Consider the following 18,088-nt stretch of genomic DNA (forward strand, 5'->3'; position numbering starts at 1 on the left):
CTGACCTCTCCCTCCCCAGTACCCACAGTGATATCTCCCATCACCTAGCACCCACAGTGACCTCTCCCTCCACCTAGCACCCACAGTGACCTCTCCCTTACTCAGCACCCACAGTGACCTTTCCCTCCATCTAGCACCCACAGTGACCTCTCCCTGCACCTAGCACCCACAGTAACCTCTCCCTCCCCCAGCACCCACAGTGACCTCTCCCTCCCCAGCTCTAGCAGTGATCCTGCCTACCCCAGCACCCACACTGACCTATCCCTCCTCCAGCACCCACAGTGATCTTTCCCTCCCCCAGTGGCTACCCACCTTTCCCCTGCAGCACCCACAGGGACCTCCCATCCCAAAAGCAGCATCTACAGTGATCTCTCCCATTGCAAGCGCCCACAGGGGCCTCTCCCAACACCCAGCATCCACTCCCTCCTCCATTAACTACACTGACTATCCAGGCACCCACAGTCACCTTCCCCTTCCTCCAGCACCCATATTGATCTCTTCCTTCCACAGCACCAGCAGTGAATTACCCTTCCCCCAGCACCCACACTGACCTCTACCTCCCTTAGCAGCAAGCAACTATGCCATTCACAGCAGCACCCATAGTGACCTCCTACTCTACCTCCCCCAAGACCCACAGTGACCTCCCCCAAAGGACCCACAGTGACCTCCCTTTCCTCCAGCACTCATACTGACCTCTACCTTCCTCAGCACCCACAGTTACTCCCCCCAGCACCCACAGTGACCTACCCTTCCCCCAGTACCCACACTGAGCTCTACCTCCCCCAGCAACCACACTAACCTCTACCTCCCCTAGCAGCAACTATGCCATTCATAGCAGTACCCACAGTGATCTCCCACCCCCTGCACCCACAACAATTCCACCAATGTTCAGCACCCACATTACACTCAACCAGTAACCCCTACTATAGCAAGCACCCAGTACTTGCACCCTGCACCAAATACTCACATCTGGCCTCAATATGACACTTTGTACTTGCATCAAACAGCCACATGACACCCAGTACCTGCACCCCTTCACCCTACAGCTGGCACCCAGTACTCACACCCACATGACACAGTACTTGCACCCAGCCCCAACATGGCACTCACTACTCACACCTGCACACCACCTTCACATGGCACCCACTATCTGCACTCACATAACTAGTACTAGCACCCAAAGTACCTGCACTCAGAACCCACATAACACACAATGCCCACCCATAGCTAGCACCCAGTGCAGGCATGGCACCAAGTATTCGCACCTATGATACCCAGTACCTGCACCCAACACCCACATGCTTCATCTGCAGTAGTTCCAGTTGCACTAAGCCTCCACTTAGTGCCCAGTACAAACACCAAGCACTCACATATGACATCCAGTACTTGCACCCAGAACTCACAAGGGACTGAGTACCTGCAATCAACACCTACATGATAGTTGATACACACCCATACAGCCAGAATCCACATGACACCCTGTGTCAGCACCCAGTACCCACATGGCACCCGGCATCTGCCTTTAGCACCCACATGACAACAAATACCCCACTAGCCAGCATCCATCACCCATATGTCACCATGTACTCACTCCCAGTACCCACTTGGCACTCAGTATTGGCACCTAAGACCCACATACCCCCATAATCAACACCCACATGGCACAGTACTCACACGTCACCAAGTTCCAAAGCCATTATATGCACCCAGTACCCATCTATGGCCAGCACCCAAATAGCACCCAGTACCCATCCTTGGTCCGAACCCATATGAGACTCAGTACTCTCCCATGGCACACATCCAGACCACACATGGCACTCCCTACTAACATGTCCAACACTCACATGTCTACCTGTACCAATTAACACTCACATGGCACCCACTATTGTTTATCACCATCTGGCACTCATTCAGCACCCAATACTGCATAGCACCCACTGCAAATAAACACCCAATACAAACTGGACCTTGGTGCCCACAGCAGCTTGACACAGACTGTACTTTGGCATCTCGACACCCACTGCAACTTAGCACAAAGTGAACCTTTGCATCTTACCACCCACTGTATCTGGGCACCCGCTGCACCTTGGCACTTACTGCAGTTTTGCATCTACTAATGCTTAGCAACCACTGCGTATTGGTAACCCCTTCTTCTTTGCCTGAAAAGAGGCTTGGGTGCTGATCAAGAGGGACAGAGGTCCCAGTAATGAAAGGTGAGTCTGTGCCTCCACTGTGCCCACTCTAACCTACTAACAGTGGGCACCTACCACTGGTGATTTGAGGGTGGTGGCGCCAAAAGAGTTGGTTGAAAGGAGACACAAAGTCTGCCTGATACTGCTATAAAGAGGTGTGTGTGTAGGTGTGTGTATGTAGGTGTGTGTAGGTGTGTGTAGGTGTGTGTAGGTGTGTGTATGTAGGTGTATGTAGGTGTGTGTAGGTGTGTGTAGGTGTGTGTAGGTGTGTGTAGGTGTGTGTAGGTGTGTGTAGGTGTGTGTAGGTGTGTGTAGGTGTGTGTGTGTGTGTGTGTGTGTGTGTGTGTGTGTGTGTGTGTGTGTGTGTGTGTGTGTGTGTGTAAACTGCCTTCTGCTTTTTAGAGAGGGGATATTACATACACAATTTAGCATGATTTATCAATTTCAAATTTGAGCACCACCCCTGTGAGGATCCTCTGCATGGCCCTGCCCCTTCCTGCAGCACCCACACTGACCTCTACTTTTCCAAGCACCCACCCCTTCCCCTCATAGCTGGCACCCAGTACTCACACTCACATGACGCCAAGTATCTGCACCCTGGCCTAAAATTGCACCCAGTACTCACACCTGCACACAGCTTTCACATGGCCCCCACTATCTGCACCAAGCACCCACTTAACCCGTACTAGCACCTAAAGTACCTGCATTCAAAACCCATGTGATAACCAAAGCCCACCCATAGCCAGTACCCAGTACAGGCATGGTGCCAAATATTCGCACCCATGCCACATTCAGTACCTGTACCCAGCACCCACATGACTTCCAGTACATGCACCCAGATCTTACATGGCACTAAGTACTTGCAATCAACACCTGCATCACACTTGATACCCAACTGTAGCCAGAACCCACATGACACTCTGTGCTCACACTCAGAACCCACATCGCACCCAGTATCTGCATTCAGCACCCACATGACAACCAATACCCCCATAGCCAGAAACGAGGAGGGGGGCATGCAGGGGAAGACGTTGCCAGGCCGCTTTTTTAAATTTGAGCACCCCCCACTTAAGGACCCTCTGCACGGCCCTGGTCCTCACTATTATCTGTATCTAAACTGCTCCTGATCAATCAAGTTGTTGGTTGGTCGGAAAGGGATATTGCATTATGTGTACCGTAACCTAGCATGATGTCCTACAACATTACTATACTGTATTGCACGTGGCTTATGGAGACCTTTCAGGAATCCACCCCTTGAAAATCTTGGGTTTGCCCCTGTGGTGGCAACATAGGAGAAGAAATGCACTTCATATTTGAACATGTTTACATGTATTTTAAATCTTACAATTTTCGCGATAGTGGTCCTCTCACTTCATGTGTCCTTTAGCTGCACAAGTACTGTCTGTCCACAAATGAATGGGACCTTGGACTGCTGGAACTCAGAACAGAACGCAGTGATACTGGAGGTCTGGCACTGTGGCAGTTAAAATAACACATTCTTTGTAGTTTTGTTCAGTGTATGAATCACTCACAAGGATTAATTGAGCTTTAGAAACTAACAAAAAACAATGTTTAATACATAAATTCTGATTGTTGACAAGTTGTTTTCTAACATAATCTGCACAGCCAAGAATATCATTTTTTTTTCTTTCTGGTATAAATGAGTTTTCTTAACACACAAGCACACCGTGGTTATACAATTACTATTACCATCTGATTATGTTAATTCTAATTACAGTAACTGGAGCTCCCTGCTGCTACAAGAACATTGTTCAAAAATAAAAGCAGTTATTAATATTTACCATTACCAACAAATTTCTCATGGTGGTAATTATACTTCTCTCTGTTTATGTACTATTCACAGTACACTCACTGCATTGAAGCTAGAAAATGTAGTGCTATAGGAATTGATTGCAGGCTCTGAATGAAAAATATATAATTTAACAAAATAAAATAGGTTAAAAAACTGAAATTAGTAAAAGCTTTGCCTGTGATTTTAGGGACGGATTTTCAATAAGGCACAATAGGCACGTGCTTACAGGCGCCTGATGATGGGAAGGCATCTCACTCCCCTCCCCGAGTGCCTTCCTTCCTCATTCCCTATGCAGAATACCCAGCAGAGCGTAATTCAGCGGGTACTCAACAGGCGCGTCGCTAGCTCCATATATTCGGGGCCAGTGCCGGTAATATGGCTTTAGGGTGCCCCTAATTCCGCCTCTGGGGCGCCCAACAGGAGTGCCCTGAATATATATGCCTGACAGAGGCCGTTCGTTCGAGATGGCAGCCATGTTGTGGGCGGTGCTCGCCGCTCGTAATCATCAGCGGCCAGCCAGCACTTTGAGCACGTCGCTGAGGCTCCGTCCCATCCGCCCCCTGCCCAATCAGGGAAACCTGGCGGGGAGCGTGCAATTGAATTGAAAAGGCAGGGGGCTGGAAAGAGCGTGAGTAGCTCCGCCCCCTGCACGTGGGGGAGACGCTATCTGGCTGCCCGGCACCCTCTGACCCCCGTATGGCAACTGAACTCCGTCTCTCTCAGCCTGCCTTTGCCTGTACCGATAGTAAACTCACTTAGGCCCAGTTCACACTGGTATTTTAGGGCTCGTTTCCACTATCGCGAATCTGCATGCATCCAACGCATGCAGATTTGCACATGTAATGCAAGTGGATGGGCCTGTTTCCACTGTAGCGTTGTTGAGGTGCGTTTTTTTCAGCGGTAAAAAAACGCACAAAAGAGCCAACGAATTCGCCTGCGAGTGGAATGCATGCGAATCGCCGCTAATGTATTTAATAGTAAAAACGCATGCGTTTGTTACATGCGTTTTTACCCGTGATTTCGCGTGCGATTTCGCACCTTTTTCAATTTTATTTTGCCCTGGCAGTGTCATGGTTAAAAATCGCACGCGAAATCGCGGGTAAAAACGCATGCGGAAACGCATCCGCATGCGTTTTAACAAGCGTCGGAATGCCGGCGAAATCGCGTCGCAACAGTGGAAACAAGCCCTTAAAGTCAAACGGATCCAGTAAAGCAGATCCGGTCTCCGCTTCAATGGATCCATAGGCTTGGTCCACACTGGCAAATGGATCCGTGAAAATAGATCTGATCACCGGTCGATCGGCTCTGTTTTCACTCTGTTGCCACTCCAGTCTGCTGAGCGGGCGAGTGAGGGAGGAAGGGAGTGTTTCTTACCCAGGCTTCCGTCTCTTCCCCTTGTGCACCACGTTGCGTCATGTGACTACCATGCTTCCTCCTTTAACCCAGGAGGAGGAAGCGTGGCAGTCACATGATGCGACTTGGTATGCAAGTGTAAGAGATGGAAGCCTGGGTAAGAAACACTCCCTTCCTCCCTCACTCGCCCGCTCAGCTGCAGTTTAGCGTCCCCCCACATCCCCCCCAGACCCCCACCCCCAGTGGAGCGTCCACACATCCTCCCCTCCCCATCGACGATTTTGGCCCTTAGAATGGTCCATTTCTTCACTAGTGTGAAGAAACATTCCGTTGTCTCATTGCTCCCAATGCAGGGCTTCAGCTTCCGTTTCCGATCCGCTGGGCTCATCGGTCCGGAAAACTTCATGCTGCAAAAAAGTTGCGATCCGTTCAGCTGAACGGATGGACCGGATCCGTTCACAAGGACGCATGTGAACGGTTCCGTAGGTTAACATTGGATCTCTTCGCATTCGGTCTGTTTGTACACTATATGGTCCATTCTGCGATTGGACCGCTTTCAAATGTAAGTGTGAACCGGGCCTTAGGTGCGGACTGAGCTCTGCTACCTCCAGTCTGTACAGTATAAGCTGTTAATCTACCAGTACTGATAGTAAACTAGCTGCAGTGTGTGCTGATTTCTGCTACCTCCAGCATGTACAGTATAAGATGTTACTCTGTGCCTGTACTGATAGTAAACTAGCTGCAGTGTGTGCGGAGCACTGCTACCTCCAGTGTGTACAGTATAAGCTGTTACTCTGTGCCTGTACTGATAGTAAACTAGCTGCAGCGTGTGTTGATCTCTGCTGCCTCCAATATGTACAGTACAAGCTGTTACTGTGTGCCTGTACTGATAGTAAACTAGTGGCAATGTGTGCTGATCTTCGCTACCTCCAGTATGTTCAGTATAAGTTGTTGCTCTGTACCTGTAAGAATAGTTAACTAGCTGCAGCGTGTGCTGATCTCTGCTACCCCCAGTATGTACAATATAAGCTATTACTCTGTGCCTGTACTGATAGTAAACTCACTGAAGCGTGTGCTGATCCCTGCTACCTCGAGTATGTTCAGTATTAAATGTTACTCTGTACCTATACTGAGCATAAACTCGCTGTAGTGTGTGCACCGTTCATTTCTACCCCCAGTGTGTCGTTCATTTGTACCCCAAGTATGTACAGTATAAGCTGTTACTCTATGCCTGTACTGATAGTAAACTAGCTGCAGTGTGCGCTGATCTGTTACCTCCGGTATGTTCAGTATAAGGTGTTGCTCTGTGCCTTTTCTGATTGTAAACCAGCTGTATTGTATGTACAGTATTAGCTGTAAAGCCTGGTACACACATACAATTTAGATTAGCCAATTTTACTACTTCTAGGTATTATGAGAGCACAGCTCTGTCCCTAGTATTCAAAGTCTGTTGGTAAGATTGGTCAGTGATTGACCAATCAAAATTGAATGTGTGTATGCATCTTTATTCTATGCCTATACTGATAGTGATCTATCTAATTAAAGTCCAGGGGGCTCCATCCAACATTTTGCTGGGCAGGCCCATTGTCTACACCACTGCTAAGTTCAGGTACATTTGGTCCTAACCATTACCACGCCCACTCTCTGTGGCCACACCCATTTTGCCCCCCCCCCCCCCCCTTACACGCATGCACGCACACACGCACACACACGCACACGCACACGCACACACACGCACACGCACACATGCACAAACACACTCCTGGTGCTAATGGGTGTCCTGGGTCTCCTAGGTTCCTAACAACGCCTGTTACTCAACCATCTCTCTGCATTTCACTGATGAGATCTCTCTTCAGCCAGTGGCGTCTTTAGGTACCTAACACTTGGGAGCACCTCTAGCTACTTGGTATTAGGTTGCAAGAGGTGCCCTCAAAATTAAGGGGCACCTGCGCTAACTCTGCTGGGCAGTGAAAGTAGGGGAGAGGTGACAGCTTGGCCAGATAGCACACTTACGCAGTGCAGTTCGGCGGGGGTTTGTGGGTTCATAGAGGGTGAAGTCTAGGGTGCCAGAACATTTGTGCCTATAGGCTCCTGTGATGTAAATCCGGGCTTGCCTGCAGTGGCGTAACTAAGGAGCTTGGGGCCCCATTGCAAGTTCTACATGGGACCCCAAGACCTACCAAAGACAGCTAAAGTATCAGAGAGGTGTAATTAGAGTAAGGAAACAGTTTGTTAATGATTACCACGATGCAATGCACATATACAGGTGTTCATTACCAGCATAGCACAAATGAAAAGCTAATAAGATGGATGAAGGAGAGCCCCTAGTGGGCCCCTCCAATCCAGGAGCCGCTCCACATCCCCTATTGCTATGCCACTGCCTGCCTGTGAAGGTTTTGATTTGTCTAAATTAAGGTGTATTGCCCCCACCCCCTGCCCGAAAAAAAAAATTTCCTGGGTTCTTCCAGAGCTGGATTTCAGCAAAGACCACATAGTGCATGGCAAAGGGGTAATGTATGGGCCACATTGGACACGGCTTAGAAGGAGACATTATATGGAAGGAAGGAGCAGGCAGAACATGAGGAGGGTGATGAGAACTGAATAAGAAGTGGTCGCACATGGAAGGAAATGTTGCACTGCGTGGAAGGGGTAGTGATTGCACATTCTCTGATTGATGCATGTAGAACATAATGGCATGCCATGCTTGATACTTCCATTCACCCTGTGCACCAGTCTGAGGTTAGGGAAGAGGGTTGCATGGAAGGAAGACAGAGGCTGTGGCTTCCTTGAATGAAAGAAGACTGTCAGGGGGGCATAGATCCTTCATAGACTCCACCTTCTGTGGCAGTAAGCAGACGCCTAAACGAGAAATCTATTTCGCCAGGTAAAATATGCATTTTTTAATAAAGACATTTTTTTCCTCCCAATGTAAGGTACATTACTGCAGACCCGTACATTCTCACTAAACAAGGCACTTACAGGTCCACTTTAACTTTATCATATGACCAATTAAAATGATCAATAAGATGCAGTTATTCTGGGTTTGCATTCAAACTGCATGCACCTACTGCCAGGGCAGCCATCAGGGGGGTACAAGAGAGACAGTAGTATGGGGCCCAGAAAGGGTCTGGGGCCCAAACAGTGGCAGTGCCACTCGAGCCTCCGCTGGTAATTATTCTACCGTGGCATAACAGAAGTTGTGTGGTCATCTCCCTCTTCCCTGCTGCGTGATTGGTGAATAACAATCAATGCAGGGGGGACGGTTTTAAGGGCGACAGGCAAGCTACTTTGACTCTACCCCACATACCGTGACTCCACCCCCACACAATCTGCCTATCACTTCATCTGCAAGTAATAATCTACCTATCAGATTGTTATTTGGCATGAGGGGGGCCCTGTAGATTTGCCAAGTATGGGGCCCAGAAAATTCTGATGGCAGCCCTGCCTACTGCATATGTTTGCATTGATTCAAGCTGCTGTTTGCATGCAAAGCCGAAATACATCTCATTGATCATCACTACTGGTCATACACTGTACAAGTCTGATGTTTCCAGGGAAATTTGGATTTGGAAGCGGAGAAAACCTGAGGCAGGGAACACACTTGACTATTTTCGTGCGCGTTTTCTGCACATAAAAACTGAGAACTCATGTTAATCAATGTGCTAGTGCACACTTACTGTGGTGTTCGCACGCAGAAAAAAAACTGACATTCTGCATGATGACTCTGCACATTTTGGCAGTTTTCTCCATCAATTACATCAGCTGCTATGAAAAAACGTGCACGTTTCCCTGCATGGAAACACACTTGGTGTGCAGAAAAAGTATGCAGAAAACCACGCACGGAAAACTGAAAGTCAAGTGTGTTCCCTGCCTGAAAGTGGTGTTAATTTTCTTCAGACAAAGTGTCAATGTTTACTTACAGCAGAATTGGGCGTATACCTCAGAAATCTGACCACTTTGCTATCGGAGGCTGGGCAGGCTAAAGCCATATATCGATTGCGGAATGTTCCATAAATTTTCAGGTGGAATCCAGGCTTGCTCAAGGTATCCTTTCCGGTACTGGTGACATCAATTCCATAAGCTGACAGGTCGAAGTGGAGATTGTGGGCTCGGATCTCAGGAGTCGGCACCTATGTGAATTGGAAAATTGACAGCGTTAAAGAACCTTTCAGAAATACAGTTACCTTAATTGTTTCCTATACAGATCAATACAATGCATAGAAACAAATAAATTAAATTAATCTTTCAAACATGATGCTTGTTCAGGAGCACAATGACAAATCATGTGCACCTACTAAAAGAGATCACCATGGCCAGTCAGAGGGGAAGCTTTGGCATGTGACCAATCAGGCAGGCCAGCCAGTCACAGCCGCCCGTTGCTCCTTTTGCTAACTGGTGCCAATGTTCTTATGGGCGGGACCACGGCATCATCATTGGGCCAATCACTGCACTCAATCAGCAGCAGAGACATCTATCTGTTAGGTCACTGTTACTGATCGAGTGCAGTTATTGAGCCAATGACGGTTCTGTGGTCCCGCCTGCAAGGACCATCAGTTAGAAAAAGGAGCAGCAGACGCCTGTGATTTGCCAGTCTGGTGCCAGCAGACACCCCGCCCCGCATTTGCTCACGTGCCAAAGCTTTCCCAAAGCCATGATGATCCTTCGCTGGTAATGGGGTTTACCGTATATGGGGGTACATATATTAATTACTGCTGTTTGTATTTCTGGCCTCACCTGTTCCACACCTAATACCTGGTGGCTTATCTGTAACTTCAAACAGGGTCAAGGTGCGTACACACGTCTGATATTACAGAACCTGTAGTTCAAACAACAAGTCGTTCAGACATCTTGTACACACTGACCAACAAGTTGTTTGAAATGCAATGCTAATTTACAAATCTTTTAACCAACTTAATTATGGACAATGGACTGGATAGAATAATAGACTAAACTAAATGACTTATCAAACGACTTGTTGTTTGAATGTTTTTTAGTGCCAAACTAATAGACTTTCAAACAACAAGTTGTTTTTACACATGCAGGTTTGAACAACAGTTAGTCCACGGATCCGCGAGTCAAAACTGTTGCTATCAGTCTTACGATTGTTCATACACACGCCAAACTGTCGTTCAAACGACCAGTTTGAACGACAAGTCGTTCAGAAATATCAGACGTGTGTACGTACCTTTACACCGTCATTGAATTGCATTTATAGAGACTACCCCCTGCTGCTTAATGTCCTAATCTACTCTGAGCTGAGGAGGCCTTCCTGATTAGACATTTGCTCTAGCTAACTATATAAGAATGGCCTCTAGTCAGCTTTGGGTGATGTACTAGCTGGGTGCACTTTTTTTAAAGGGCAGCTTTTTTTTAAGGGTGGAATAATGAAATGTAACAGAAATCAGCAGCAATTCAACACAATTTTACAACAAAGGTAACTTCTTCAAGAGAACCCGAGGCGGGTTCTTAGAACGCTATTAGCACACAGAGGCTGGGTCTGCATATCCTGCCCAGCCTTTGTTGCTATACAGTCTCCCTCACAGGCCCCCCTGCGCTCTGCTTGCCCCCCATAAATCACACGCCAAGCTAGCGACACGCAGCGTGTCGCAGCTGGCTGTTTACCTCTTCATGTGTCACTCTCGCCGCTCCCCTCACCTCCTCCATAGCGCCGGTCCCCTCCCGCGTCGCCTCCCTCCCTGCTGATTGGGGGGAAGGGACGCGGGAGCGGACCGGCGCTATGGAGGAGTTGGGGGAGCGGCGAGAGTGACACATGAAGAGGTAAACAGCCAGCTGCGACACGCTGCGTGTCGCTAGCTTGCCGTGTGATTTATGGGGGGCAAGCAGAGCGCAGGGGGGCCTGTGGGGGAGACTGTATAGCAACAAAGGCTGGGCAGGATATGCAGACCCAGCCTCTGTGTGCTAATAGGATTCTTAGAACCCACCTCGGGTTCTCTTTCAGTTTCAAAACCCAAGTTTGGTTGCTGAACACCAACCATGGGCGTAGCAATCCTGTGTGCGACCCCTGCCATCTCAGGGGGCCCTGAGGCTTTGGGGGGCTGCTCCTCCCTCTCCCCAACTGCAAGTGCAGTTAATTAACAAAAAAACTTCCCTGTTCGCTCACAAAAACCATGTGCAGGAGGAGCATGTGTAATTTTTTTCCTACTTCCTGACGTTGCTTCACATCAAAACACTCTCTGCAGTTCGCCGGCTCCCAATCACATAACCCGCATGGGGTTTGAGGAGCAAGGGGGCCCCTTGGTATCATTTTTGCAGGGAGTCCCTATTAAGTCTAGTTACGCCTCTGACACCAACCCAGCCTAGACAGAGACCATCATGGAGCCTCTTGATGTAGCTCATGTCACCACCCCTCCCTTTAGGTTGTAAAGGAGGCCCCTACCTCCTTGTGAATCCCACCTGATCTTGCATGTTGCTCACGCAATTACATGAACTTGTATTACTTGGACTACTACTTGTCTACAACCTTATTCATTGTAAAGCGCTGTATAATATGTATTGATGGGTGGCGCATCCTCCAAAGTTTGCTTCAGGAAGCAGAAAGTCTAGAACTGGCCCTGATACAGATGTAACTTGCCTGCAAAATCCAAACATTGACTTCAATTTACTAAGGGCTGTTTGGTAAAAAAAAAAAAACACAAGTCATTAAGATGCCGCATTCGGTATTCTAGACTTTGTTTCCCCAAATTCAGGAAGATTTCTACACATGTGGTAATAGTTAAGTAATATACTGAAAAATGTTGCTCCAATTAAGTAAAACCTGATTGGTAATGTAGAAGTCTCAGCAGTTGTGGAGAAGGTCTGCTTCCTGCTTCAGTTTCGTGACTGCTTAGTAAAATGACTGGCATCCCTTTAGATGTGCATGCATGGTGCTAGAGGGCCCTCTTGTGTGCATCAGTATATAGATCTGCACGTCTAAAGGGACACAAAGAAGCCTATTTGAATGTCTTATTCTCTGGCATTTTTTCTTGATGTCCCGCCCGGCAGTGCATCAGATCAAATGGGGTGAGTAGCAGGACAGTATGGCCCTTAGTATTGGCTATCTCCTTTAGTCTGTCAATTTTACCGCATGCTGATTGTTAGCTAGACAGGTTCAGGCTGGAGATAAATACTGAACATTTTTACTTGTTTTACTGAATGCTCTATTTTTTGGTGAATTTACATTAATTGAGGTATTTATCACACAAGTCGGTAATTTACCTCACCACTCGGTAATTTTATTTTTCAGTGCAGTGACAGCCTTAGTGAATTGAAGCCAATAAATGTCGCCATTATTTGTAGTCTGCCTAAAGGTGCCCATAAACGGTACAATTTTTTCACTAAATGTGATGCAATTTGAATGATCGTAAGCAATCTGATGGAATTTTTGAAACAGTGAGATTGTAAAAATTGCATCGAAAGATCACATTTGGTGAAAAAATTGTACTGTTAATGGGCTCCTTTATATAAAGGTCTGTTATCAAGCCAATTTCTTCCGTTATTATTTTTAATGAAACGAGAATACCTTTAAAACACTTCTGCTTTGATGTAATGATAAGTAATTAAATTTGAAGCTCATTTATTTATAGCTAAAAAGTAATGTTTCTCATTACGTGTGTGGATGTCTTATTTCCTGTGTTGTCCAGATGTTGTTCACTGTTCAGTGAATAAAAGTTTATCATAATGAGGCCTGGAACCCACTATCGCAATCACTAGCTTTTAAATTAGCGTTTTGTAAGCAATTTCATGAGTGTTTTCAGGAGATTTTGGTAGCGATTTTAAAAAGTGTAAGGTTTTTGTGATTGTGATAGCGATTTACGATTAGCGATTTTAATTCTGATTGGTGCTTTCAAATTATTTTTTTTTACAGTGTGCTGTAATTTATAATCGCACACAAATCGCTATGTGTAGCGATTCATGAGCAATTTGCCAGCTTTTATATACTTTATATTGAAGCGCAAACACTCCTAATATGCTGCATGCCCTGCGATTGGGATTTTACTAATCGCAATCGCTACTGTGGAATTTGTTACATTCATTTACATTGGCAGAGCGTTTAGGGAAATTGCTAGCGATTTAAAGCGCTCTTTAAACACTCAAAAAAGCGCTCTAGTGGGTTCCAGCCCTCACACTGCGTAAGAGATGTGTACGTATATATATATATATATATATATATATTAATATATATATATATATATATATATATATATATATATATATATATATATATGCAAGCTATAAATATTTAACTGGATAATAAAATTATATGTTCCTGCACTTTCAAGCCCGGTTACAGAGAAATAAAATATTATCTTAGCTTTACAGAGAGAGGTAAGGGGGTAGAAACTCTGGATTTTTATGGCTGTCCTGTGTCATTTTCCATTTGGGATCATTTCTAAACACCATGGCGTTTCCTAAGCAGGGTCACGCGACTTCGGGAGGAGCAGACCAGGCAGGTAATTATAACTTTTGTATGACAAGGCGATCAGGCCATAATGTCCGATCGACTTTCAGCAGAAGGCGGGGCTATGCGACAAGACGATGGGGCTGTGTGACTGAAGCGTTTGGTCACACAGCTCTGAGAGGTTTTCATGAGGAACAGACTAGGACGACAAGTGTGTTCCCTGCCTTTCCACAATGACACCTATATGTAATTACAAATTGTTAATTCAAGTGACTTTGTATAATCATTTGTAATGACGCATTAATTTATGTGTAATTTACACGTAATTTGGTGCCGACGTTGGCAGTGAAAAGCAAAGCCCCATACTGTATATGCTATTGCTACCAAAATTGTTACATATGTTAAAGGAGTTATAAGGGAAACAGGTAGAAATGAGCTTTACTCACCTGGGGCTTTCTCCAGCCCCTTAAGGCCGACTGTCCCATGCTGTCACCTCCGGAGATTAGTCGGTACAAGTTAGAATAATAATTTTTCAAAAAGATCTTGTAGTTTTTGAAAAACTCGTTTTTAAAAATGCAAAGAAAAATGTTCTTTAAACTCAGAAAATTTAGTTTAAAAAATAATTTTTCTTTGTATTTTAAAATCAATTTTCTCAAAAACTACCAGGTCTTTTTGAGCAATTATTTTTTTTAGCTTGTATCCACTATTCTCCTTAACATATGTAGCAATTTTGGTAGCAATATCATGTATAAGGGCTTTGCTATTCACCGCCAAATGAATTAAGCTTTTTGGCGAAATTTTGCATTACGATTACGATGCATAATTGCGAATTACGATGCGTAATTACGCATAGGCCTAATTTCTGCTCATCACTAGTGCTGTCAACTTTTACACTTGTATAAGGTTTTTCCATTGTAAGTTTCTCGTTATTTTGAATAAATTAAAATTCTCGTTATTTTGAATAAATTAAAATTCTCGTTATTTCTAAACAAAGTGGATTGTATTGACGCTGAAAAATGGTTCACCTAAAAAAATGTAATAAAAGTGCAAAAGCTGGCAGCTTGGCCCCTTGCCAGGGAAGTCCTTGAGCAGGAAGTACATTTTTTTTTAAAAAAGGATTCTCTGTCCTCCTATGCCATAAAGCGCAAAGGAAGTCTCCCAGCAAGACTGCACTTGTATGTCCTCTCTAAAGAGCAGCACACACTGCTCAGCAGTAGCTCGGGCTGCATGTCTGTACAATGTTCATGCAAAAGCAGTTTCAGTAGACAATTAGTTAAAATGCGCACGGCCTGTAATGAACCACTATGGCAAAATATTGTAAAATGTAAAATACATGTGGACACAAACTCATAAAAAGTACATTTCTCCCAGAGCAAAATGCGCATTTAATGATTTTTTTCCTATACATTTATCGTAAAGAAATAAAAATCTGACAGGTTTCAGACTAGTTCATTGCCTCATGGGGGATTCTCAGTATTTTTACTATACAAAGATGTTGACCCGATTGCCTTCTTATTTGCATGCTATTTTGGCAGTTGGACTGAGCAGTAAGTGCTTTTCAAAATAAATAAATACCTGACATAGAAAAAATGGCTGCCACTAGGTGGCTATGTCTGACATCAGACTTGTGCTGGAAAAAATGGGATTGGAAAGGGTTAACAATTTTGCTATAGTTGTCTTTTAACCTCCTTGGCGGTAACCCCGTGTGTGACACGAGGTAAGCCGCCGGAGGGTGCGGCTCAGGCCCTGCTGGGCCGATTTACATAATTTTTTTTTTGCTACACACAGCTAGCACTTTGCTAGCTGCGTGTGCATAACGATCGCCGCCGCTATCCGCTGTGCCCCCCCCCACGAGATCCCTGCGCTGCCTGGCCAATCAGTGGCAGGCAGCGCTGAGGGGTGGATCGGAACACCCGCTGACGTCAGGACATCGATGACATCCTTGACGTCATCGCGATCCTCGCCATGGCGATGGGGAAGCCCATACAGGGAATCCCGTTCAGAACTCAAAATGGGAGACTGTTAGCAGTGGGGTCCCACAGGGGTCTGTACTGGGTCCAGTGCTCTTCAATTTATTTATTAATGACCTAGTAGATGCAGTAGTGAGCAATGTTGCTATTTTTTGCAGATGATACAAAATTGTGCAGAATCATCAACTCTCAGGAAGATAGTGTCATATTGCAACAGGATCTGGATAGGATGGCTATATGGGCACATACATGGCAGATGAAATTCAATGTTGACAAATGTAAAGTCACGCATTTTGGTCGTACCAATGGTCTAGCACTACACAAAATAAATGGGATACAGTTGGGGACATCAAACTTGGAGAAGGACTTAGGAGTACTCATCGACAACAAGTTAAATAATCGTACTCAATGCCAAGCCGCTGCAGCTAAAGCGAACAAAATTTTGGGATGCATTAAAAGGGAAATAAAAACTCGAGATGCTAGCATAATATTGCCCCTGTTTAACTCTCTAGTAAGGCCACATCTGGAATATGGAATTCAGTTCTGGGCACCACATTACAAAAAAGATATTGCAGTTTTATAGAGCAGGTGCAGAGACGAGCAACAAAATTGATACGTGGGATGGAAGGTCTCGCTTACCAAAAAAGGTTAGATAAACTGGGGTTATTTAGTCTAGAAAAGACGCCTTAGAGGAGATCTAATTAACATGTATAAATACATCAGAGGGCAATATAATAGCTTGGTGGATGAGCTTTTTGTCCCTAGGCCTTCTCAAAGGACTAGAGGACATGATCTGCGCATGTAGGAAAAACGTTTTAGCCATTTATTTAGGAAAGGGTTCTTTACGGTAAGAGTGATTAAGATGTGGAATGCATTGCCACAGGAAGGCTTTATGGCAAACTCTATACCTGCATTTAAAGGGGGCTTAGATGCTTTCCTTGTGTTGAAAGACATCCATGGCTACAATTACTAGGTAATGCCTAATGATGCTGATCCAGGGATTTTATCTGATTGCCATCTGGAGTCGGGAAGGAATTTTTTTCCCTTTTGGGGCTAATTGGACCATGCCTTGTGGGGGGTTTTTCACCTTCCTCTGGATCAACAGGGATATGTGAGGGAGCAGGCTGGAGTTGTACTTTGTTCTCTGGTTAAACTCGATTGACGTATGTCTTTTTTCAACCAAAATAACTATGTAACGGGATTCCCTGCAGGGTAAAAGCGCCGGCGGCGATCGGAGGGGTGGGAGGGATAGCGGAGGGAGGGGGGAAGCATGTAGCTAGCGCTAGGCTAGTTACATGCTTCAAAAAAAAAAAATTAAAAAGCGCTGCGCTGCCCCCTGGCGGATTTATTGTACCGCCAAGGAGGTTAATGTGGTACTAAACTCAACATTTTCGCTTTGCAGTAAAATATTAATTTACAGCAGAAAATGTACTCCCACAAAAGGAATTGAAGCAGAACAGCATTCAAACAGTTAAACACAGCACTCTTCAGTGGAAAGCTCCTTGCTTCAGTGGAAAGTTTCTGGCCACATCAGAAGAGGTGATAACATTATATTTTGTTTACATTCCTTTATCACATTCCTAGCTGTGCTGAAAATGCACTCTCTCTGCTGTAGAACCAGAGAGCTGAGAAGTGATTACTAAATAGATTTTAATATATAAATACAGCAGCTATGCAATACAATGCAATGGCAGCTTTCAGCGCAGATAAAGAGTACTTTGGGAACTTGTAATTTGTAAACAGACAATATTCCTTGAGCACAAAAGCAAATATGGTAACTATATGGGTAATAAATAACAGAAAAATAATATTTTTATTGAATGTTATGTCAGAGTTTATCCCACTTGAAGTAACTTCCTGGTATACACTGCTGGTGAGTCTGCTCTTTGTTAGAGGAAGGAGCAGAAACAATTGATCATTGACCTAATAATATTGCTATAAATCTGTATTTCTTTCAGTAATTATGTGTTAACAGAATCAGAAGCAATAGTAAAGAATAACTGCTTGTTTAATTGGCTTTGAAAGTCCCAATGTAATCTCCTATTTAAGCCATGCACTTTGTAGGAATGGATTTCCGTAAAAGTAATAATGAGTATCTGTTGGTCACTGGTGCTCATATCCTGAGTTATTGGCATTTAGTTCCCTAGTGACCTCCTTAATTTCTTCCCTTCAGAACTCACTCAGTCCCTGTAATGAGTTTATGCAAAGCATTAAATAAAAAATATCCTCAAAGTTACATCATTAACATTTTCCCTTTGATCTACAATCTGCTTTGAATGATCACTAAAGTATGCTTATTCTTTCACAGAAAATTAAGTGTCTCTTAAGTTTAACCCTCTAACTGCCATGCACATACTAGGTA

At 45.1% G+C, this 18,088-nt stretch overlaps 1 protein-coding gene across 4 annotated transcripts in view; it reads right to left on the reverse strand.

Annotated features, from left to right (window-relative positions):
• Window positions 1–18,088, reverse strand: part of LOC137539070 (uncharacterized) — a 168,990-nt gene that overhangs the window by 46,865 nt on the left and 104,037 nt on the right. For all 4 annotated transcript variants that reach the window (XM_068261544.1, XM_068261541.1, XM_068261542.1 and 1 more), the window contains one exon: window positions 9,279–9,488. In XM_068261544.1, coding sequence (XP_068117645.1) covers window positions 9,279–9,488 — 210 coding nt within the window. The remainder of the gene's footprint in view (window positions 1–9,278; window positions 9,489–18,088) is intronic.

This window comes from Hyperolius riggenbachi, chromosome 11 (assembly GCF_040937935.1).
Source record: "Hyperolius riggenbachi isolate aHypRig1 chromosome 11, aHypRig1.pri, whole genome shotgun sequence".
NCBI lineage: Eukaryota > Metazoa > Chordata > Amphibia > Anura > Hyperoliidae > Hyperolius > Hyperolius riggenbachi.